The sequence below is a fragment of the Panulirus ornatus genome, chromosome 46 (assembly GCF_036320965.1).
Source record: "Panulirus ornatus isolate Po-2019 chromosome 46, ASM3632096v1, whole genome shotgun sequence".
Classification (NCBI taxonomy): domain Eukaryota; kingdom Metazoa; phylum Arthropoda; class Malacostraca; order Decapoda; family Palinuridae; genus Panulirus; species Panulirus ornatus.
This window is the reverse complement of record NC_092269.1, coordinates 7,996,728-8,023,371: the sequence shown is the minus strand read 5'-3', so window position 1 is coordinate 8,023,371 and position 26,644 is coordinate 7,996,728. Positions and strand designations below refer to the sequence as shown.

At 37.0% G+C, this 26,644-nt stretch overlaps 2 protein-coding genes across 7 annotated transcripts in view; one reads left to right on the top strand and one right to left on the bottom strand.

The window, feature by feature from the left end:
• LOC139763118 (apoptosis-resistant E3 ubiquitin protein ligase 1) overlaps positions 1–21,972 on the bottom strand; it is a 323,876-nt gene extending 301,904 nt beyond the window's left edge. For 3 of the 6 annotated variants that reach the window (XM_071688786.1, XM_071688781.1, XM_071688785.1), the window contains exons 1-5: positions 21,929–21,967; positions 19,382–19,500; positions 14,105–14,821; positions 10,231–10,387; positions 7,109–7,228 (exon numbers count right to left, since the gene is read on the bottom strand). In XM_071688786.1, the coding sequence (XP_071544887.1) occupies positions 7,109–7,228; positions 10,231–10,387; positions 14,105–14,273 (446 nt within the window). In that variant the 5' untranslated portion in view covers positions 14,274–14,821; positions 19,382–19,500; positions 21,929–21,967. Of the gene's footprint in view, positions 1–7,108; positions 7,229–10,230; positions 10,388–14,104; positions 14,822–19,381; positions 19,501–21,912 lie in introns of all 6 variants that reach the window. The other 3 variants (XM_071688782.1, XM_071688783.1, XM_071688784.1) reach the window with 3 other exon arrangements.
• A 4,456-nt stretch (positions 21,973–26,428) lies between these two features.
• LOC139763115 (synaptotagmin-17-like) overlaps positions 26,429–26,644 on the top strand; it is a 43,942-nt gene continuing 43,726 nt past the window's right edge. The window contains 1 exon segment of the mRNA XM_071688773.1: positions 26,429–26,632. Coding sequence (XP_071544874.1) covers positions 26,582–26,632 — 51 coding nt within the window. The 5' untranslated portion in view covers positions 26,429–26,581.

The following is a 26,644-nucleotide window of genomic DNA, read 5'->3' as shown; positions in this document are numbered from 1 at the left end:
TTGTGCGCAGGAGGATGGATGTGCTGGAAATGAGATGTTTGAGGACAATGTATGGTGTGAGGTGGTTTGATCGAGTAAGTAACGTAAGGGTAAGAGAGATGTGTGGAAATAAAAAGAGCGTGGTTGAGAGAGCAGAAGAGGGTGTTTTGAAATGGTTTGGGCACATGGAGAGAATGAGTGAGGAAAGATTGACCAAGAGGATATATGTGTCGGAGGTGGAGGGAACGAGGAGAAGAGGGAGACCAAATTGGAGGTGGAAAGATGGAGTGAAAAAGATTTTGTGTGATCGGGGCCTGAACATGCAGGAGGGTGAAAGGAGGGCAAGGAATAGAGTGAATTGGAGCGATGTGGTATACCGGGGTTGACGTGCTGTCGGTGGATTGAATCAAGGCATGTGAAGCGTCTGGGGTAAACCATGGAAAGCTGTGTAGGTATGTATATTTGCGTGTGTGGACGTATGTATATACATGTGTATGGGGGGGGGTTGGGCCATTTCTTTCGTCTGTTTCCTTGCGCTACCTCGCAAATGCGGGAGACAGCGACAAAGTATAATAAAAAAAAATAATAATAATAATATATATATATATATATATTATATATATATATATATATATAATATTATATATGCATAGTGCATTGTACAGAGGCAAAGGGGATAAGAGTGAGTGCTCAAATTACAGAGGTATAAGTTTGTTGAGTATTCCTGGTAAATTATATGGGAGGGTATTGATTGAGAGGGTGAAGGCATGTACAGAGCATCAGATTGGGGAAGAGCAGTGCGGTTTCAGAAGTGGTAGAGGATGTGTGGATCAGGTGTTTGCTTTGAAGAATGTATGTGAGAAATACTTAGAAAAGCAAATGGATTTGTATGTAGCATTTATGGATCTGGAGAAGGCATATGATAGAGTTGATAGAGATGCTCTGTGGAAGGTATTAAGAATATATGGTGTGGGAGGCAAGTTGTTAGAAGCAGTGAAAAGTTTTTATCGAGGATGTAAGGCATGTGTACGTGTAGGAAGAGAGGAAAGTGATTGGTTCTCAGTGAATGTAGGTTTGCGGCAGGGGTGTGTGATGTCTCCATGGTTGTTTAATTTGTTTATGGATGGGGTTGTTAGGGAGGTAAATGCAAGAGTCCTGGAAAGAGGGGCAAGTATGAAGTCTGTTGGGGATGAGAGAGCTTGGGAAGTGAGTCAGTTGTTGTTCGCTGATGATACAGCGCTGGTGGCTGATTCATGTGAGAAACTGCAGAAGCTGGTGACTGAGTTTGGTAAAGTGTGTGGAAGAAGAAAGTTAAGAGTAAATGTGAATAAGAGCAAGGTTATTAGGTACAGTAGGGTTGAGTGTCAAGTCAATTGGGAGGTGAGTTTGAATGGAGAAAAACTGGAGGAAGTGAAGTGTTTTAGATATCTGGGAGTGGATCTGTCAGCGGATGGAACCATGGAAGCGGAAGTGGATCATAGGGTGGGGGAGGGGGCGAAAATTTTGGGAGCCTTGAAAAATGTGTGGAAGTCGAGAACATTATCTCGGAAAGCAAAAATGGGTATGTTTGAAGGAATAGTGGTTCCAACAATGTTGTATGGTTGCGAGGCGTGGGCTATGGATAGAGTTGTGCGCAGGAGGATGGATGTGCTGGAAATGAGATGTTTGAGGACAATGTGTGGTGTGAGGTGGTTTGATCGAGTAAGTAACGTAAGGGTAAGAGAGATGTGTGGAAATAAAAAGAGCGTGGTTGAGAGAGCAGAAGAGGGTGTTTTGAAATGGTTTGGGCACATGGAGAGAATGAGTGAGGAAAGATTGACCAAGAGGATATATGTGTCGGAGGTGGAGGGAACGAGGAGAAGAGGGAGACCAAATTGGAGGTGGAAAGATGGAGTGAAAAAGATTTTGTGTGATCGGGGCCTGAACATGCAGGAGGGTGAAAGGAGGGCAAGGAATAGAGTGAATTGGAGCGATGTGGTATACAGGGTTTGACGTGCTGTCAGTGGATTGAATCAAGGCATGTGAAGCATCTGGGGTAAACCATGGAAAGCTGTGTAGGTATGTATATTTGCGTGTGTGGACGTGTGTATGTACATGTGTATGGGGGGGGGGGTTGGGCCATTTCTTTCGTCTGTTTCCTTGCGCTACCTCGCAAACGCGGGAGACAGCGACAAAGTATATAAAAAAAAAAAAAAAAAAAAAAAATATATATATTATATATATATATATATATATTATATATATATATATATATATATATATATTATATTATTATTCATTATCATTATACTTAATCACCATCCCCCGTATTAGCAAGGTAGCACAGGGAAAGACAACAGAATGGCCCTAAACCCACCCACATGCACATGTATGTACATAAATGCCCACACACGCACATATACATACCTACACATTTCAACGTATACATACATATACATACACAGACATATACATATATACACATGTACATATTCATACTTGCTGCCTTCATTCATTCCTGTTGCCACCCCGCCACACATGAAATAGCACCCCCCTCATGTGCGCGTGCAAGGTAGCACTAGGAAAAGGCTAAAAAGACAACATTCATTCACACTCAATCTCTAGCTGTCATGTGTAATGCATTGAAACCACAGTTCCCTATCCACATCCAGGCCCCACAAGACTTTCCACTGCTTAGCCCAGGCATTTCACATGCCCTGGTTCAATCCACTGACAACACGTCGACCCTGGTATACCACACCTTTCCAATTCACTCTATTCCTTGCAAACTTCTCACCCTCCTTTAAGAAGCTGAAGTAACACGGAAATAAAAGTCCAAGAAGACTGTCTCATTAACAAAAGAAAAGCAAGAGTGGTGAGAGCTCTGTGGTTTGTGTTCTGAATATATATTATGATTGAGCTACAAAGTGGCAGAGTGAGTGAAATGTAATACACTGAGGTGGTTTGGGCATGTGGAAAAAAGGCAAGACTGGGAGTTTACAATGAGAGTGTATGAGAGTATAATTAAAGGGGTTGGTGTGAAAGGAAGACCACTTGCGACTTAAGCAAACAGAGTGGAAGAATACCAGAGGGAGAGAAACAGAGGAAGAATACATGAAATGGAGTGTGCAAGGGAGGCACTTAATGACAGGGATAGGAGGAGACTCCTGCCATTCGCCATCCACTTGATGGGAGTTCCAGGAGGGATTGGGCATCAGAAATATAGAGAGATACATTAAGCTAATTGATATGGTACTTGGGGGAAAAGATGGTATATAGCCCCTCTAGAGTATGTAACATAGGAAGCAAATCAAATACAGTATCTAAAAACAAGAAATCGCAGTTACAAGGGAAATAATTAAGGCTTTTTCTTAATCATACTAGTATAAAAGAAGGACATCACAGTAACAAGAACAATAACGAAGGCTTTCTCTTAACCATCATAGTTCACAGTACACAGAGAATATCCTTTATATGGATACTAGATTATGCCTATACTCATAGCAACTGTAGTGAATGATTGGCAACAAGCTATAACAATATACACCATGAAGTTAACTTGCTCTGACAATCCAAATTAATTCAATCATTGCTCTTTTAAGATTGGCATCAGTTAACAAATACACACTAAAAAAATCACGTAATATTTTAAGACAAATCAATTATGGTCCCAGCCTCCTCAAGCAATACTAGCTGACCAGTTCTAAAAAATTTCGGTACAAGTATCTTTGTTCACCAAACCAGCCCATAACCTTTGCCGAAGCTTCACTAAATCTTGAGTTTCTGCCCAGGTTGGCACATCCTTGGAAGAACTCGTGCATCAACTTGCACTTGATCTAAAAGTCACTTTACAATTTGCTAGACTATGTGCTGATTTTGGGCCTGAGAGGCCAGACCACTTCACAAAGTATTCTTGGATGTGGTACCTTGGCAATGCAACTTTTGAAATAGGCTAAAATGAACAGAGAGCATACCAAAGAATCTTCATCCTGTTTTTCAAAACTTTTCACTAACTTCTGGTATCCATGTTAGTCTACAGGTTTAATTTGTGTTATTCAAAAAAGTAGCAAGTGTTTCTTCCGAAGCAGTCAGGCAATTATGTGTTGACAGTATCATGCAATCTCATTTCTTTTTTTCACATGCTCTGTATCTCACCTTATAAGTTTAACTCATACAGTTAATGTTACTACAGATTTTAGCATGCGATACTCAACAAATTTTCTCTGGTTATACACACACATATATATTAAAAACAGAGGAGGAGATGCTGGAGCAAATGTAGCAATATGTGTCTGTTCACCCTTGTAGTACCAAATGCTACTCAGCTCAGGTATTGAGCATTTGTAACCTTTGCAAATGAGCTTGTTCATTATAAATCAAAATAGTTTCTATGCACATAAAACATGTCCATACATGCCGACATAAATACTGCAAATCCTTAAATTCTTTCATATACACGTATCCTTAAGTATAAATGTTTAACTTTCTACTTTCTATACTACTCTCAGGAGTCAAGAGAGACCAACATCTTCATATATATCTCCACCATCTTACAGAAAATTCTTCCAGAGCAAAATCAGAAATCTTCACCCTGGCATCCTCATTATATATACCCCTAAATTTGCACAGTTCCCTCACTGCATCTTTTCATCTCTTTCAAGGCTAACTTTATCTTTTCCCTTCAAGCCACAATGCATTATATCTTCTTCAATGACCTATCATATACCTAATGTCCTAAAAGTCCATTCTCTCTTAAAAGCCTTTCATCCATAAAGCCTTTTAAGAACTGCATACAGCATATCTTTCTTATCTTCGTTATTTCATCAATCCTCTCAACTATACAAAATAGGTTATCCATCTCTAGTGCTCTTATTCTTTAAATATACAAACCCTGGAAACCTAAGGTTTACCATTCATATATGAGAGATGGGTTAGGCAATCCATCAAGCAAACTTTTTGCATAGTGCACATATAAACTTCCTAATCACTTGTAGTCTAAGTACTGCTCCAGTTGTTCTCCCTTACATGATTTCTAATTTCAACTTCAGCTCTCCCACTACTGATTGTCATTACCAATATGCCTTAAATCATGAACAATTTCCCCTCCACAGGCAAAGCCCTGTTAGCATCCGAGAGACACCTTGCTCATGGGAGGCTACAAACTTTGGGAGAATCCAAGTGAATTCCCCAACTCCCTTTTCCAACCATCCAAAGTGTATGGCATCAGCTAACACTTGTTACTGGGACTTAAGGACCATCCACCAACCTTCCTGAACACTATGACATCCTAGCCTAGATGATGCTGTAGCCGTACAACAGCTCCACCTCTTACCTCGAGTCTAGTTTGGTGGAATATGACAGGATTTTTTCAACAGAGTCTCAGCCTGATTTCTGGTTCTTCAATTTAAAAAAGTATGATTACAGTAATGAAGAGTTAGTACATTAAGTACTTTAGGAATTCTACAGTTGTAGGCAAAGCATGCTGTCTGCCATGACACTGTGGCAACCATTTTCCATGTTTTTGTTGGGACCTCCTCTTTTTTCATGTTTTGTTTTCTTTTGCTTTTCAACTACTCCCTTGCTTTTACCTTGTTGTTCTGTTTTATCTTTCTGTTAGTACAGGGTTTCTGTAGGGACTGGAGGAGAAGTCATACACCATGGCAGGGAAATATGGTCTCCTCTCATGAGCTGGTTAGGCCATGAATTCAAGCCCTTGATAAGTTTACTTCCCAAAGGAAGAGTCCACTAGTGGCTACCTCCAACAATTTCTTATTTCTAGCCATTACTGGTGCTTTTAATCAACAAATCATGGTGGGCAAAGCAAGAATAGGACCAAGCAACCTAAGGTGGTCTCATGCCTCAACCAATGTAAAAAGTTCTTCCCCTGCAATACCTCTTTGGGATGTTCCTTCAGAACCTTTATCTTTTTTAACTGGGGTTTCATTGGTTTTAAGTTTCAAAAACCTGTATAGATGCTGGTTGCTTCTCTCATTTTTCAGCTGAGTTCACCTTGTAATCTTACGTCACCAGTGGGGCAAATGAAGAGACTATTTCCTGTGATCTCCTTTCTCCAGTATTGTTGATTCATTTTTCCTTAACCTGCTCCCTGTTGAATCAATATCTTCAACATAAAAATGTTGGGATTCTTCTTCCTCAATGTGATCTCAAGTGCACTGTATGGTTACAATATACATTTCGGTTATAACTGGTGAAATCTTAAGCAACTCCACGAAAACTAATCTTTATTTGGATACAAGTGACCTAGATCTTTGATAGTCAAACAAAAATATCAATCAATATCTTCTTGGCCCCATGATGGAGTCAAACATGAAGCCTGGAGAAACTAGTGGCATAGATCCTTAAGCTATGACATGAAAAACATTTTCCTTGTTAGGATCAATGTGACTAGAAAAGAAAAAAGGGGGACTTCTACCCTAAAAAGTATATGCTATTCACACAGCACTCCATTTTTGTGGAGATCAGTTTGACTAAGGCAGCCCATGCTAGAGAAAGGAACTAAGTGCCACTCACTCCAAAGGGCTAAGAATAAAAGGTTTACTTTCCAATAATGCAAGTGTAATCAGACATTGAACTATGCCAGGATATTTCTTAGCCACAAGTCCCGAGGGAAACAGGAGCCAAAGCATTACGATGGTTACTCATTCTCACAAGATATGGCTCATTTCAACCATCAAACCTCCATCCTTCTCCATAGCCCATCATCACCCAGGGGAAATGCATGGGCTACAAAACTGCTGTGCTACACAGAACCCTCATCCATGAAATCTTTGATAGATTATTTCTTTTTCCGTCACTATGATTGGAGGACTTTGCATAAAGGACTGTCCTATGACATAAAGACCCTTGTATATTGCCCACTGCTTTTCAATTCCCTTCTAATTTCAAGTTCTTCATACCATACACTTCACTTGGTGCACAGGTACCATCATCCCTAACCATTTACTTTATCATTTTCTTTAAAGCACTAATCTAAACTAATACCTAAATTTCTTTTATGTCAACATACTGAATATCTTAATTTTCTATTTTGATTTTTCTTAAATTCTGAGCAATATTCAAATTTCTCAACTTTATACCGTACTCACCATCACATATAAACTTTCAATTCCAAAACCTACACGTAACTCACCTGGGTAGGCTGTGAAGAAGGCTATTGAGTCGATCATCTTTATCGTCATTAAATTCAAATGGAAAAGCGTCCACCATGTACACAGCTTCCTTGAGAGTACGTATGCCTAAAGTCTCCAGCCTGGTACATGCAAGAGAATGCAAGTGGTAGGAGAAACATGAATGGGATGTAAGAGGGTTTTCAAATTAGCTGTTAAAGAGGAAACAGAGTTACAGCTAAACAACTGACACCATATTCAACATAATTCGTCCAATGCATGTCATGTCATGTGAACTTTTAAATCTTTTACTACCTATGTCTGCTTTCTGACTTCTAAATGGTAATAGCGGAAATCTGCACTAATCATATCATGATATTTTGAAGTGCAGTTCACATAATCTAATACAATCCACTCTGATATGATCAACACTACATGGGTGCATCTTAAAGTTTCATAAATGAAACTTATAATACTGTAATACTACCGAGTAAGGATCATCATCACATACTTTTAACTGCAATACCCAATGACTTGCTTGCTAAATGTGACTGCAATTTTACATATACAAGGGTGACTTGGCATACAAAAATACATATACAAATTATTCTTCATATGTAAGTACTGTTTAGTTAAATTCTGGTGTCAGTTATCTCTGAAATATTCATGGACTCCCATGCACAGTTACCAAAAATCTACACAATTTATTACAACTTACATACAGCATAATACATATGAAAGAAACCTTTCATATTAATTACATGGTCCATGCGAGGATATGGTTTATGTAAGATTACTTTTACTGGGGTTTAAATTCTGATACAAGTTATACACATTAATGTAGCTCCGAACTGCAGAGTGTGATATCACATTTATATATGAAACAGTACAGGATATGTTTAAATTCAATACAAATAAGCACATGGGACAAGTCTAAAGAGTTAAGGCATTCGTTGTTTGTAAATGCTAATTAGCTCTTTTCCATGAATCTCATGAACATATCAAATCAAGGCAACTTCTGTAAGTTTAGATACATATACCTGTCAATCATGCACTGGACCAATCACAGCAGTTGGGAAGAACTTGTCAACTTTACACCATAAATCTATAAGAGTGGTGATAAGACAGTAACAGATATGAGACAGGATTTAATACTCTGGAAGAGGCATAATAGAAGTGACACAGTATTAACAGTCACACCATCATTCATATTTCACTTGCAAGAGGCATACCAACACCAGAATGATAAAACACATACGCTAAGTGATGTCATGACCCAGCTGGTCAAGTGTAGTGATGTCATGACCCAGCTGGTCAAGTATAGTGATGTCATGACCCAGCTGGTCAAGTACAGTGATGTCATGAGCCAGCAGGTCAAGTATAATGATGCATGACTCAGCTGGTCTAGTACAACATGATACCCATTAAGTCCGACATTCTTATATAACCCTGCATGCTTCGCAGACTTTGATCAAATGACTGCAACGTAACCCCATCACCACATGTGAATATTGTGCAGGCGTGCATGCAAGCTTTTGGTCATCTCCATTACTTTATCCTCAAGCATACCATCTTCAGGACTAATATATTTCTTTCATTAAGCACTTCAGAGGTAAGCTCTGCCTTCATGCAGGAAAATGAACTTGACAAAGTGATTCCTGTATGCTATCCCACTATAAAACAAAATTAAAAAACACAAGACTGAAAAACTATGTGATGTGGGCCCACAGACAGCCATATTATGTTCTATATCTTATGAAAAAAAAAATAGAATCAACCTGTACTATACAGACATCAGTGAAGGTAGGAAACAGAGCTAAAAGAAGAATTTAAGACCCCAACATTTGATCCAAAACCAAGCCTCCAACAAAAATAAGCATATAGACTAACCTTATCAATCTGGGTCTTGAAAATGAGGTAATTCAAGAAAACTGCATCAAAAGTACATGATGGAGTTCGATCAAGGTATTTGATAAAAAATTCAAGTCATTAAAAAAAAAGTTTTGTACTGCAATAACCATGAATTATAATATTCTGAACATACAAGCAACAAGGATATTTCCAGTCCTCAGGGAAAAGCGAAGTGTAATAAAGTTGAGCCCCAATATGCAATTACGAACTCAAGTTGTAGAGAAATACTTTTCTTACAGATTACAGGGTCTCACCCTGTCATCTTTTGATCTCTAAATCAAGTGTTCTATCATGTCCCAAGAGAAAGATATGAATAAAGTTTAACCAAGATTCAAACTCACAGTTTTTTCTGATTCCAATAACTCAGAACTTCTGAGATTAATGTAGAAAAGCAAACTTCATATCTGAAGTGAAAACTATAAGTACCAAATAATTCATCACACATAAGTCAATTCCTTGCTTAAATTTCAATGCCCTTCAGGTGAGGTTTGATTATCATGTGTATTGCCTTATTACATAAGAATTAAAAACAAGTAAACAACTCATCAGATGTTGGCCTGCAATTGCTTGTATTTCTAAGACATGGGAACCATATACAGTAAGAGCACATTTTTTCCCCTTAGTTCTTCATAAAAACCATTGGACAATCATATACCTATAACAGCACAAATTAGGGCAAGTGGTGCCCTTCGCAACTGGGTCCCACATGGCACTCATGATAAAGTCCCTTAGCTATGAAATTCACAGCTGGCTATGACTCATTCTCTGGCCAAGGTCACAGAAACCATATAAGCTATGATAATGATACTTTTAGAGACTTTGTAACTTTTATGTCTATCGTATAGCTGACATCTGTATGGTCATCTTAGATGTAATTCGCCCATACCATTCTCTGTTCAAGTACTGTGCCAAAAGAAAACAATAAATACTACTTGGAAAATTCTCAGCATTAGTGGAAAAGAACCTTACTAACCCATATCTTTAGTAAGTTCTCCATCTTCCCATATCTCCACTACCTCCACACTTATGCTGTACATTGCATGCTCATCATACCACACTCTGAACGTCATTCTCCCTCTTCAACTTGCAAATGAATTATAAAAAGTCAACAAACTCTCTCATAAAGTTCTTACTTGTTTGGAAAAGTTGATCATACTTACCCTTGAAGATGAACATATTCAAATCAAAATCAGTAAATCTACTTCAAAATTTACATAGCATTTTTTTTCTTTACCTTGGCAAGCCATTTTCTGCGCCATATTTCTTCAGAAAGTGACTGAGGATAAGGCGCTGCTTGAGATCAAAGACTGCTGAAGTTGTCCGTTCTTGTTCTACCAAAGGAAGACCTCGTAAGGGACCCATTTCTACAACATCCACAAGTCTCCATATTCCTAAAGGGCATGGTAAAAGAAAGAATTGGCTTCAGTGCATTATAAATGAAAGCTAGAGAGTGGATCTGAATGAAAAAGGCCTTTCCTTCACTGAATCCTGGCACTATCTCACTAACATCAGAAATGGTAAACATAAAAAAGTATACACATATCTATTTCTTTGCCAACTTAAGAGATTATCTACGAAGGATCATTGATGCTTTAACTTGGAATCAATACAATATATATACCCAAACTCTTTATCAATAAATTTTGGTTTGCATACATGTAATGCCCTATGAAACATAGACTCGAATGATGATTGTTGAATTCTATCATGTTGAGCTGAGTAATTATGAATATAAGAATAAACATTGGTGAGTTTTCTGTAGATGCTACATCTAAACATGTTTTCAACCCTATGGATCATGCAATTACAAAATGGCAACATGCAATCATTTACCACTTCTACAAGTAATTTGATAGAAAGTACTAAACTGTTAAGCAAAGGCAGAAACGTTTGTAAATTTTCACTTGTTGGCTAACAGCACAGATCATCATCTACACACTGAAGCCAGGTTTTATTGATGGGGAGTTTGGGGAAGATATATTCTACTGAATCCAAGTTGAAGTATCCTCAAACTTTCATCGATAAATCTCTTAGTTAGCAAAGTGTTACGAACCTGCGTGTTCATTGTGTCTATGTTGTAGAAAGTTGTATGTTGTAGGTAAGCAATGTGGTTTTCTTTCCAGAATACCTTGTAAAAGCTGTAATGTTTTATACTGGGCACACTGATAAGGATCTCTCTGTTAGACTTAAGCAAGATCAATATAGTATAAGAAAAGGACAATATTCACATGCTTTGTTTAATCACATCAAATACTATGACCACTGTATTGAGTGGAGTACTGCTTATTCATTTATAACCTGTAACTCCCTGACCAAGAGAAATATCAGGGAATCTCATTAAAATGCACGAAGAATTGTAACATAAATATTAGTGGAGGTTTATATAAACTGTATTGCTTTGTTGTAGGTAAAATCTTTAAACAGTTTCCTGTCTTGTCCAAATAATAAAATTTATGACAGGAAGGGTGCCAGAACTGAAAACCATAAACATTCGTGTTCCAATAGCTGTCATACGTAATGAACCCAAACCACAGCTCCCTATCCACATCCTGGCCCCACAAAACTTTCCATGGTTTACCCTAGATGTTTCACATGCCCTGGTTCAGTCCACTGAAAGCACATTGACCCCAGTATACCACTTCGTTCCAATTCGCTCTATTCCTGACATGCTTCTCACCCTCCTGTATGCTCAGGCCCCAGTCGCTCAAAATCTTTTTTGCTCCATCCTTCCACCTCCAATTTGGTCTACTGCTTCTCCTTGTTCCCTCCAATTTTGACACATATATCCTCTTTGTACATCTTTCCTCACTCATTCTCCGCATATGTCCAAACCATTTCAATACACCCTCTTCAACTCTCTCAACCACACTCTTTTCATTTCCACACATCTCTCTCACCTTTTCATTACTTAATCAAACCATTTCACACCACAAATTGTCCTCAAACACTTCATTTCCAACATATCTGCCCTCCTCTAAATAATATTGTTGGTATTACTGTTCCTTCAAACATATCCATTTTTGCTCTCCAAGATAATGTTCTCTCCTTCCACACATCATTATCACTCCCAGAACCTTTGCCCCCTCCCCTGCCCTGTGACTCACTTCCACTTCCATGATTCTATTCATTGCCAAGTCCACTCCCAGATATCTAAAACACTTCACTTACTCGAGTTTTTCTCCATTCAAACCTTCATCCCAATTATCTTGTCCCTCAACCCTACTAAACCTAATAACCTTGCTCTTATTCACATCAACTCTCAACTTTCTCCTTTCACACACTTTTCTAAACTCAGATACCAACTTCTGCAGTTTCTCACTCGAATCAGCTACCAGAGCTGTATCATCGGTGAACAACATCTGACTCACTTTCCAGACCCACTCATCCCCAACAGACTGCATACTCACCCCTCTCTCCAAAATTCTTGCATTTACCTCCCTAACCACCCCATCCATAAACAATTAAACAACCATGGGGACATCACAAACCCCTGCCATAGACCAACCTTCACTGGGAACCAATCACTTTCCCCTCTTCCTACTCATACACATGCCTTACAGCCTTGATAAAAAAACTTTTCACTGCTTCCTACAGCTTACCTCCCACACCATATACTCTTAAGATCTTCCATAAAGCATCTCTATCAACCCTATCACATGCCTTCTCCAGATCCATAAATGATACTTACAAATCCATCTGTTTTTCTAAGTAATTCTCATGCACATTCTTCAAAGCAAACACCTGATACACACATCCTCTACCAATTCTGAAACCATACTGCTCCTCCCTAATCTGATGCTCTGTACATGCCTTCACCCTCTCAATCAATACCCTTCCATATAATTTTCCAAGAATACTCAAAAACCTTATGCCTCTGTAGTTTGAGAAATCATCTTTATCCCCCTTGCCTTTGTACAATGGCACTATGCATGCTTTCCACCAATCCTCAGGCACTTCACCAAGATCCATACATACACTGAATATCCTTACCAACCAATCAATGGCCCATCCACTCACATAGACATATATATACATAAACACCCCTACACACACATGTAAATATCAACATACATATACATACACACACACACAGACATACATACATACACGTGTATATTCATGCTTGCTTTCATCCATTCCTGGCACAACCCCGCCCAACAGGAAACAGCACTGCCACCTCCTGCTTCAGTGAGGTAGCACTAGGAAAACAGACAAAAAAGGCCACATTCATTCACACTGTTTCTAGCTGTCATGTGTAATGCATGGCAACTACAGCTCCCTATACACATCCATGCCCCCAGACCTTCCATGGTTTACCCCAGACGTTTCACTGCCCTGATTCAGTCCACTGACAGCACGTCCACCCCAGTATACCACATCATTCCAATTCACTCTATTCCTCGCATGCCTTTCGCCCTCTTGTATGTTCAGGCCCCGATCACTCAAAATCTTTTTTACTCCATCCTTCCACCTCCAATTTGGTCTCCTGCTTGTGTGTGTGTGTGTGTGTGTGTGTGTGTGTGTGTGTGGTGTGTAAGTGGGTGTGTGTGTGCACATGTATATAGATGTGTATGCAAGTGGAAGTGGCCTTTGTCTGTTTCATGGCACTACTTCACAAACATGAGAAACAGCAATCAAGTACACAAAATATTTTACAAGAGTTATCAGACTCCACCTGCTTAAGGTGAAAGTCGCCTTTAGTGGGACGGTATCATCATCAGTTGACAAAATAAAGGGTTAGACTGTATCACCACCAATTGACAAAATAAAGTACAGTCTCATCAAAGAATTTTTATTCCTCCACAGGAGTTCATCCTGTCCCTGCTATTGAATGTAACACACCCTTGAGCTGGACAGGGGCCCTAAAAAAGGGATGGGGGAAACTTCAGATCACTGTATTACAGGAATCCACACCTGCCATCTAAATTACTGAATGCATCAGTTATGTGATGTCCCCTTGGTTATCTAATAGTATCTGCATGGATGGCAGAATACATAAGATGAAAGACAAATATAGTAATTGAGGGACATAGACAAACTCAAGGACTGTACATACAAATAGCACAGCTACACTTACACAAAAACGTATGACACACATGATTAGTTACCTGCATCAGCGAAAAGTCCTGCATGCCTCTCAAGGTCTTCTTCTTTCAACCAGGCAGCAAGCTCTGGCTGCAGCCGAGACAAAGGTCCTTTTACAGTTGGAATGATGATCTGCGTGACCAGAGCAACAGCCGTAACCACAATAAAGCAGACATTTGTCAATTCCACCATCTTGCCAGTGTGTTACAGCAGGATGATTAACACACAAAATTCACACAAGTGAATCTGTCACTCTCTTTATCATTCTCATGGAGTAATCTCATCATAGATTTAGAGCTGTAGTTTAATAAGGTTTTCACACTTTTGTTAAGCTTCACTTTAGCATACACAAATGCTGTAACTGGACAGTTTACGTTCATATGTAAGACATGCACAAGCACAATAATTTGAGCATTCCTTTAAACGCTTTGACCTAACATTTTCTACACCATTAGCATCTCACTCACAGTAATTCAAATATTTCATGCATATTGCACATGGCGAAGAAAGTTGCTGAGTATATTTTTAATCTTTACAAGCTTTAGCACTTTTAAAAAGTCACTCAAGAATATTTAATAAAGCACTTTTAGTTTGCCCAGGTCTTGACTTAAAATACCATCAATGCAATCTCAAGCTGTGTTTCTTAAGGACTGCTAGATCAGAGCAAAGACATGGAAGACTGGTTTATCCACAGGAGGAGGAGGAGTTGCTGTGTCTCCTATCCCCATTGTGTTTGCATTCTGAAAGATTAATAAACACGGTCAGTATCTCATGAATGACTTCTCAACTTTTGGAACTGCGCCCATGATCCCCAACTTTACTAAGTCATGCTAGCCAGGTCGGCACCTGGAGAAATTTTTATAAGTGGCATAAATGAAAAAATGTGAAAACAAAGAGAATGATAGAAGGCAGCAGACTGAAGGAATATCTTAAAATGAGTAAAGAAATCTGAGACGTAAACCTTAGTGTCTGAACCCTGCTGTACTATCGAAGGCAACTGCATAAACAACATATGCCTCTGTACTGTATAGTGTAAAAAAAAATATGAAATGCTTAATCATAACTATGCAAAAGCAGAAAGAGAATGTACTGTGCATTGTATCAATTTCAAATTTTGTTGTTAGCACATCAAATATGATACCACATTTCATTACAAAAAACAATATTCTATTTTGACATACAGATGGTAAATTTGATAAAAATATGTTTTCATTGGAGGTGGAAAGATGGAGTGAAAAAGATTTTGTGTGATCGCGGCCTGAACATGCAGGAGGGTGAAAGGAGGGCAAGGAATAGAGTGAATTGGAGCGATGTGGTATACCGGTTTGACGTGCTGTCAGTGGATTGAATCAAGGCATGTGAAGCGTCTGGGGTAAACCATGGAAAGCTGTGTAGGTATGTATATTTGCGTGTGTGGACGTATGTATATACATGTGCATGGGGGTGGGTTGGGCCATTTCTTTCGTCTGTTTCCTTGCGCTACCTCGCAAACGCGGGAGACAGCGACAAAGCAAAAAAAAAAAAAAAAAAAATGTTTTCATTCAATCTGACACTAGTATACCCAAAACTTCATGGCTCAAAGTGTCCCCTGCTAGCTCAGCACAGCCATGGGTAGCTCTCTTCATTGCTGTTTCAAGTCCAATTCACGTAAAAAGTCCAATTCACGTAAAAAGAGGTATACAAAGTGGTTAATGACCATATGGACTTGTAAGTATGCTTAACACAGGATCAACAGTGACTGTGGAGAGTTATTTCCATGGGAACTTGGATGCTATGCTTCATTAACTGATAGAATTTGAGAAAATTGGGAAGCCTAACAATTATATAAGATAAATGATGTTTTTGTATCCTGCATTCTACTTGCACTGTAAGAAATATGCACAGAACATTGGTCTCCCTGTAGGTTAGGTGAAAATGGCAATTAGAGAAAGGATTAAAGAGGAATAGAGGAGCAAATGATTGAAAATAAAAAATAAGTATAAAAAATCAATATGACAAGTTTCAGAACATAGCATTGAAAAAGTGAGACACCACATCTGGACAGAAAAAATGCACATAAGATGCATTATGGAAAAAATTTAAGGAACAGGTTTAAATTTCCCACCATGGTTAAACAATCTACTACACTTGAGGAATGATTTATTTTTTTCAAATAAAGTGAACTTACTACTAATACTTTGATTATCTCATAGTATCATATACAATTATCCTCCGATGCTAGAGACTAACTAACTATATGAATAAGTATCCTACCCAAATGCATTTCCTACAACAATACAGGGGCACTTTTAAACAATGTGGTTAAAAATGCCGTGAGTGAGAATGGGTGTGAAATGTATGACAAATGTTGGTATTCTGGAAAAATGCTGATGAATTCACACTAATGGACCAAACACTCCATCTTCATCTCACCAAATGCATCACAAACATGAAATTTCTAAACTCCCAGAGGGTAAAACGAGTCAGTGGGCAATGACCAGTTATCAACAGCTAATCAGTAATGGTCCTGCAGTCCTGTGGACACCTGTTGATGTTGGCACTAATATCTAGATGATGCACAGTGCAATTACATGTTCTATACTAAAGAGAAAATGGGTACAAAATTATAATCCAACTCTAATAAATCTATAAATATTATCTTTCCAAGTTTTTACCATGCCATTCATATAATCATATCCTCATTACTGACAAATATTACTGATATGTGAAGACATAAGTACAACGTAAACAACATACTCTCAATGGAAATAACAAGTGTATCATTCATCTATTTCTAGAACTAAATTATTCATTCTCAAAATATGACGGTGTACGGTGAAAATACATGGCATAGAACAGTAAATGAAACAGCATTCTGAAATAAACTTTAACTATGGTCAATATAAATTACCACACTATAGAAACAACTTAAAAAAGGTTTTCATACGAAACTTACTTCTTCTGTATTTTATTCCATTTGTATCAGTAGTTAAACATGTGATTCTGTCACAAAATTACTTGCACCTAGCAGTTATTTAAGGGTGTTGTGCATACAAGATACATGGAGTAACATGTAGGTTTTTTCCTCATCAAATTACCTGCCCTTCAGCTATTTTAAAGTGTCTGTTGTTTTATCAGTACATACATAATGATTTTTAAGTTTTCCATGAACATACTAAATCTCATCATAGTCTGCTATTTATAGTGATGACTCCATTTAATTATCAATAGAAACATACATTGATTTATTAAGGGGAAGTTTCAGACATTATTAAATCTTTATAGTGTTTTTTGTTTGATTAATATTTCCCAAATCAATAATGATGAAACAGCTTTATATCTCACCTAAAGAGAACATTTGGTTTAGAAAACTTTAAGTTTTTATAAGATATAAATATTTTAACAGCACATAAATTTTGATGAAATCTTTGCTCATTTCAGACACCAGAAGGAAAGTGGAATAGTATTGACATATACATTTCTTAGTAATGGAGTAAACTGTATTATAATGTATTGATAAATATCTAAAATCATAATCATAATCTACTGGTGATGTGTATATGTCTGTGTGAGGTGAATGTGGAAGTGTTGGAGTAAGTGTTCAATGTCTTCAGTGTGTAAGTTGTATCTTGGGCAAAATGGGTCTTGAAATATGTAGAAATGGTGTTTGTAATGTAAGGATGGGTAGTGTCTAGAGTGTAGTGCACTTATACAAGTGCAACTTGTATAAGTCTGTGGGGTGTGGTTGCAAATGGGTTTGCACCGGGATTGGTGTTTAAGAGTGTTGAAAGGGCATTTTTTTTTTTTTAGTGCTTGTTGGGTCATTTTCGTGTGTATACTGTATCTTTATATGGCTTTTGCTTGGTGGGGATAGGGGGAATCCGTGAGTACAGACTGCTGTAATGTGAGACAGGTATAAAGCTTTTTATATCTACTTTGGAGTTGGTGGTTAGTTTGTTAGTTATGGAAAGGGGTGGTTGCTCAGTTGGTGATCATTCTCTGTGCTCTGATTTCATTTTTGTGATTTTAACCTTTTTTTATACTACATGCTTCTCACAAGGTGGGTGACCCAACAAGTGAACATAGCTTATCATGAGGCAAATGAATTTTTTGAAGGGAATACTAAAGGATTCTTTTTCTTGTCCAAATCTGGTACCAGTAAGTGTTCCGAAAGTGAATAATTTGTTTATGGCACTTGTATTGACATTTGTGGCAGGGGATGAAAGTAATATGTGACATCCGGTGTGATTGTGTTGTTAAGTGGGAGGGATTAGCCATTATCTGACAGGTGGATGCAGGTTGGATTCACGTCAATCACGGGATTGAGTGGGATGGCAGACTTCTATGGTAAAGCAGACATTCTATTCTGGGTAAGCCAATATTCTGGTTGTTTGAGGTAGTGCTGCAAGTTTGCTGTCACTTGGCTTACAGAGAACAGATGTCTCCATCTCTTCAAAACTCTTTAATAACACTTTTAACCAAAGACAGACATGAATCCAACCTGCATCCTCCTATCTCCTTCAATGGCCCATTGCTCACACGAAACAAAATTCTAACAATCTGGACATGACATATGACACACTGACATTCACTCCCCATATCACAATATCAACACAAAAGCAATAAACAATCAAAATGGTATCAGATTTGGTAAGATAAACAATCAAAATGGTATCAGATTTGGTAAGATAAATATTCCCTTTGTGGCTTCTACAAGCAATGCATCAGCTCCACCCTAAACTGCATATGTCTCAACTGCCTACCCATCCACCATAACAAAAACATACACAACAAAGCTGTAAACCACACTAAACAGACCACTCAAATATATCTTTGGCTGCCTAGAACCCAAATGCACTCTATATCTACAAAATGAAAAAAGGTTCTCGCAGTAAAATCTCAACTCAATAAGCTCAGCATTAAATTCACTGCAACAGTACTAGGCCCTTCTAATCCAAACCACTCCATAACCAACCAATAATCCTAAATAGAATTATAAAACTGATTTCTACCTTGCACCTCAGAAACATACACTCAACAGATCCCTTCCCCTTCCCAACAAACACAATAATGAAAAAATACATACAAAATGAAATAACACCACAATCAATAAACAATCATCCTCCTAACATGATCTTACACACAACCCTGCCAGATGTATACCCATTAGAAACTACTACAATCCCCAAGACATGTACGAGTTACTCTTTCCCATCTGCACTCTCGACGCCAATCACTCCTAACATTACAAACTTTGTTTCAACATGTAACAAGACCTCTCATGCCTACAATGCAACTACAGCATCAAAATGAACACTTACTTTTTAACTGCCCCACACTCTCCCCACAAAAACACACGACCACACTTTATGACCAGAGTTCCTGCCCAGTTGATATGGCCAGCTTGCTGAGCACTCCAGGAGCTTCAAAGAAATGATCCCTGTGTTAAGAAAATGAGGTATACTGTTCATATCCATCAATAACTATACTGTATATATGTCTACCTATCAACAGAAACATTAATTCAGCACCACACAGGAATGCCTATGATGCAACTTCCAAAGCAAAGATACTGAACACTTACTCCTCAATTGTCCTGCACTCACCCCACACTAACACACAAAACATGACAACATGTCTTGATCTCTGTTCCCACTCACTTGGCATCTAAACAGTTTTCCGTTGTGCATAGCACAGACCAGCGTGACTAACAACATGCAGCCTTTTCTGGTTATGAGAGGCCATAATTTGAAGAGTAAAAGTACCAACTGATGATCACCAACAAGCTATTATGACCAAGAGATGTTTTCAAATGCTGAGCAATCGCATCTTGGTGCATATAGCCAGATGACTCTAATCATATACATGCTGATATGCTATTACCTTCTACTTTTCTTAACAAGTGAACATTTATAATAATTCAGACAAGGTAATTCTTAAAGAAACAAACAAGACTCAAGGAAGTGAACAATTTCCAAAAAACATCTAACCAAAACACAATCAACAGGAATCTTTACCAAGTTTTCAAAAGCAAAAACTTATTTAATGGGAATTTCAACAAACAACAGGTGCAATCGGACTTTTGCTTAATTTCATATTTAGTCGAATGGATAGCAAAGGAAATATTTACATGGCAGTACTGATTTATAAAAATGATTTAAGGTTTCTTTAGTTATTAAGATTCAAGGAAATTACCACATTAATATCTTTCAAAATTTACTACTGTAATACTACCATATAAGAAAATGCAAAAGTCTCAATACACACTGTTAAAACCTGAAGCTAATTACATACACTAAAGCAGTAAAAAAAGTTTTTTTTAATTATTGCTGATCAATATCTAATGCTTTACAAACTATTTTTGAGATCTTGTTTGCAACATTTATGCAAAAGCCTTCCTTCCACACCTTCGAAATGACATAAAACAGCAGAAAAAATATATATATCAAATCCCTGTCTGATTTAAGGCAATATCCCTACCTTAACCGAATGGTGTAAACCTTACTGTAAACCAGAGTATACCTATGAGGTATACTTCTGTTAGGTCTTAAAGATAACCAAGATTCTTGCCTGCTTTAGGGCATCAATCCTACACTTTTCAATAAACAAGTTAATTAATAATCTTAATAATAATTATAATAATAATAATAATAATAATAATAATAATAATAATAATAATAATATTAATAACAATAATATTGATAATGATGATAAAGCACTGTATCCATGTGATGTCAGGTGATGTAAAATGATAATAATAATAATAATACAGACTGTATCCACATGACATCAGGTAATGTAAGATGATAATAATAATAATAATAATAATAATAATAATAATAATAATAATAATAAAAGTAATAATAATAATAATAATAATAATAATAATAATAATAATAATAATAATAACAGCAATACAGCACTGTATCCTGGTTATGCTTGATGTAAAATAATAATAATAATAATAATAATAATATAATAATAATAATAATAATAATAAAAGTAATAATAATAATAATAATGATAATAATACTAACAACAATAACAATAATAATAATAATAATAAATAATAATAATAATAAAACAATACAGCACTGTATCCACGTGACGTCTGGTGATGTAAATAATAATAATAATAAAAATAACAATAATAATAATAACAAACAATAATAATAATAATAATAATAATAATAATAATAATGATAATAATAATAATAATAACAATAATACAGCACTGTATCCACATGACGTCTGGTGACGTAAAATAATAAAAACAATAACAACAATACTAACAATACAGGAGTGTACCCACGTGACGTCAGGTGATGTCACGATGCCAGTGGTTACCCTCGGTCACTCATGATGACTCACATGATAACCAAACACCACAGAGACACAACCTACCACTCAATCATTGAGGATTATAAATAGTCAATAAATGATAAATAACATCCACGGTAATTAATCCACGATTGGCACACGTATATGTATATGTATATGTATATATATATGTACGTTCACACATACCACTATCATGACCCTAGCATGGGACTCGTATACATAGCGGACCTTCCAATACACACTCCTTAAAATGTCAAATCATGACATAAATGAACATAAAAGGGTCATTAATGCATTTATCATAACGAACAGTCACAACGAAAACTCATATATTATTTTTTTTTTCTTAAGATATGGGTCAAAAGCCAACACCGCACCCTTCTCTTTTTCCCCTTGGCCTGTATGACACCCATTTGCCATTAATGACGTCTTAATTGACTCCGGGTCATAGATAAAGGCTTCGTTAAGCCAGGTGATCAGAGGTTGAGTGAGTGGCGAACCTTACACATACATAAAAGGCCATTTACCACTGGTCATGACAATCGATGGCGAGACGTCTGGCCGCCACACAGCTGATACTGAGGTAAACAAATCCCGTTTTCTAACTTCTAAAATACGAGACTTTGTACCGAAATTTTTTTTTTAAATCGAGTCTTATTATATAAAATATCGTTGTAATATAATAGGAAGTACTAAAATCTATATCTTTTTCAAAAGGTGCTATACTCGGAATATTGTAAAATACACTGTCAAGTGTTGAGGAACTGGATGAAAGGTTACAAAGATACAGCTGTTGCCATGGCAAAGTTATCAGTCATTAATACAGGACAGATACAGGTCACGAGGTAACTACACACGTAACTAACCTGTCTTGACCAACCACATAACAGCCAACAATTATCACTCTATATCATTATAGAATCAACTATCAACCCGGTAACCAATCTACCCTCTCCATTTTTCCAACCATTGTAAGCCGAAATTAGATTCAGTCGAGAGTCAGGAAGGTTAATTCAACGTTATTTATGGTTAAATTAAGATGAAACTCATCTCAATTGAGCATCTCAAAGAATCCGTCATATCATTAGCGCTTACGTGATAGATATAGCAGCAATAATCTCCAGGTAATTTATAATGTCTGTGGAACTGCCTTAGATAGCCATGAAATCCCTACCACCTTTTTCCATTTTGAACAACGAATATATTCAATTTCAGCACCTTCCTCTTCTATATCTATCTATCTATCTATCTATCTATATATATATATATATATATATATATATATATATATATATATATATATATATATATATATATATATTACAGAGAGAGAGAGAGAGAGAGAGAGAGAGAGAGAGAGAGAGAGAGAGAGAGAGAGAGAGAGAGAGAGAGAGAGAGAATTATCCAAGTTAGGCTACCACAAAATTATTTAACGACGTTATTTAAGGTTAATTCAACGTTATTCAATGTTAACTCAAAGTTATTCAAGGTTAATTCAACGATATTTAAGGTTAAATTAAGATGAAACTCATCTCAATTGAGCATCTCAAAGAATCCATCATATCATTAGCGCTTACGTGGTAGATATAGATAGATATATGTCTGTCGCCGGAATCTATGACAGAGAACTTAAAGGAGACATTTCTTATTAAGGCAAGTTTCCCATGAAGGAAAGTCTAAGATAATGTGAACGTATTAAAGAAAATGAACAAAGTATTTCCTGTATAGCAATCAAAATAAACCCATGACGTCATCCCATGGCCGTGACGTCACGGTGTTCGCTACATTTGAGCGCAAATTCTACATAGAACCAAGATGTCAAAAAAAGTAAAGGAATATTAAATCTTTTTTTCTTTAGGGTGCTTTTGCCAGCAGGACAGGCCAGTGTCACATGGCTTGGTGAAGAGAACAGATAATCAAGTAAAAGACGCCAGGAGAAATTACTGTAACCTTCTTTGTTTTTTTTCTTTTTATTTTTAAACTAAAGAGGCGAAAATTATACTGGCATTTTTCGCTAAGCTAAATCTAATCGTATTTTCGAAATAGTAAATCTGATATAAAATCTAATATAATTGTAGTTACTAAATAACTAGGCTAAATCTAATCTTATTTACTAAATAACCAGGCTAAAACTAATCATATTTACTAAATAAATAGGATAAATTTAATCGTATTTACTAAATAACTAGGCTAAATCTAATCTTATTACTAAATAACCAGGCTAAAACTAATCATATTTACTAAATAAATAGGATAAATTTAATCGTATTTACTAAATAACTAGGCTAAATCTAATCTTATTCACTAAATAACTAGCTAAATCTAATCTTATTCACTAAATAACTAGGCTAAATCTAATCTTATTTACTAAATAACTAGGCTAAATCTAATCTTATTCACTAAATAACTAGGCTAAATCTAATCTTATTCACTAAATAACTAGCTAAATCTAATCTTATTCACTAAATAACTAGGCTAAATCTAATCTTATTCACTAAATAACTAGGCTAAATCTAATCTTATTTACTAAATACCCAGGCTAAAACTAATCATATTTACTAAATAATAATGTACTAAAATCTAATTTAATCTATTTACTAAATAACTAGGTAAATTCTAATCTTATTTACTAAAAACTGCTAAATTCTAATCTTATTACTAAATAATGCTAATCTGTCTTATTACTAAATAACTAGGCTAAATCTAATCTTATTCACTAAATAACTAGGCTAAATCTAATCTTATTTACTAAATACCCAGGCTAAAACTAATCATATTTACTAAATAAATAGGATAAATTTAATCGTATTTACTAAATAACTAGGCTAAATCTAATCTTATTTACTAAATAACTAGCTAAATCTAATCTTATTTACTAAATAACTAGGCTAAATCTAATCTTATTTACTAAATAACCAGGCTAAAACTAATCATATCTACTAAATAAATAGGATAATTTAATCGTATCTACTAAATAACTAGGCTAAATCTAATTTTATTTACTAAATAACCAGGCTAAATCTAATCTTATTTACTAAATAACTAGCTAAATCTAATCTTATTTACTAAATAACTAGGCTAAATCTAATCTTATTTACTAAATAACTAGGCTAAAACTAATTGTATTTACTAAATAGCTAGGCTAAACCTAATAGTACTCACTAAATAACTATGCTAAATCTAATCGTATTTACTAAATTCTTAGGCTAATCCTAATCGTATTTATCAAATCAAATAAAATCGTATTTACTAAATCACATCTAATTTAATTGTATTTATGTACTTCAACTTCCTGCGTTTATAATGTCACTTTCAACTGCTGAAATTTATAAAATCATTATTAGCTGAAGAGTTAATGCGAGATCTTGCGCTGCGCTTTTAGTTTAAATAAGGTTATGGTAGAGGGAAAAAAAATGGCGACGAACTCCCACCTCCCTCCGGCCGACTGAATAAAATGTACGAGAAAATCGCGACATCCCGAGGGAACTTAGCTCTGCCGGTTCTCAAACTTGCAGAAATCGAAAACTGGTCACCAGTTCTAAAAACAATCCCTTTAAAATAAAAAAAAAGTTCATAATGAAACAAGAGGGAAAAAAAAATCCAAGTGGATTCAATTTTGCTACATATTTTCCCGCCAACTTTGCCGAGTGAGTCAGGGACAATACGTGTACACTCTGCTGTTAGCGAGTTTAGCTATGTTTAGCATCTAGCATTACCATTAAAAATATATTAATCAAATGCAACACCTGCATATATATCAAGTATTAATAACCTTATATATGCCGAACAAAAATAAATTTACAGAGAATTTCAGAATGAATGAACTTCATACGTAAGAAATGCAGTATCAAAAACGGGCCTTTGAAAATGTCCACAAATCGCCTTATCCCATTATACTGAGTTATTCATAAGTTTTTGAAAAATTAATTCGAATAAAGCCTTTGCCGTATCAACAACACATTTCCTCGCTCCTATTTATGTTAATTCGATAATAATAATAATATTAACAACTCATCCGAGAGCAGAGAATAAATTCATGAAAATTCGAATGACAGTCAAAATGTTTTGGACGAGGAATATTGCCAGCAATATCTTATGAGGGAGAGAATATCTGGGACCTGAAGGGCAAGAGAGAGTAAGAGAGTAAATCAAGGAAGAGAGAGAGAGAGAGAGAGAGAGAGAGAGAGAGAGAGAGAGAGAGAGAGAGAGAGAGAGAGAGAGAGAGAGAGAGAGAGAGCCAGGGCAGTGTGGAGGCGCGGGCCATGGCGTCAAACATCTAATATAAATGGAATGAATATCCGTTCAAGGGGATGTGAGAGACAGAGCTGAGCTCCAGACACGGTCAGGCAGAGAGAGAGAGAGAGAGAGAGAGAGAGAGAGAGAGAGAGAGAGAGAGAGAGAGAGTACACAAAAATTTGACCCTGGCATGGCGGCAACCTAGGAAAGTCGGCTTCCCCTTTCCTGTCCTGCTGAGAGAGAGAGAGAGAGAGAGAGAGAGAGAGAGAGAGAGAGAGAGAGAGAGAGAGAGAGAGAGAGAGAGAGAGAGAGGAGAGAGAGAGAGCTGGGAGAAGGGAGAGGGGAGGAGGGAAAGAAGGCCAGGAAGTAAGGCACCATAAGCAACAGGCAAATCTTACCTGCAGGCGTCTACGAAATCACGATAGCGATAAATATTAAGAAAAAAAACCCCACTTTATCGTATCCCTCCCTATCTCTCTTATCTCCCTCTCTAATCCCGACTTGATCACACCAGTTTCATCAATCTATTTCATAATTGGCTGCAATGCAAGTCCACCACTGAGAAAGTCCGACAAAATATACCCTTATGCAATTATTTTTTTTCCCCCCAACCCATGGCCGTGTCCGAAACCCCTCCCCCCCTCGATCGTTACGTCCGACCAACCAATAGACGCGCTCGCCTCTCAGCCCGGGAGGCGGCCAATCCCCGCGGGGCTTCCAGACCTTCCGCCAATCGCCTTCGCGCTCTCATGCCCCCGCTTAGGCGTCGCTCTCCCAGCATATGGCAGCGACGGAGCGGCGGAAAACACGTAGGATTACCGAGGTGTATGGTGGTGTAGCGGCTCCCGCGGACGCGGGCGACAAATGGAGGACTTTGAAAACTTATCCTAAGAGTATAATCTACAACTACAATGGCGTAAGTGGGTACAGGAAGCCGCTGGAAGATGGGAAAACTGGAAGATGTGCAACAGGTGATGGGGGATGCTGAATCTGAGGTAAGTGTGTGT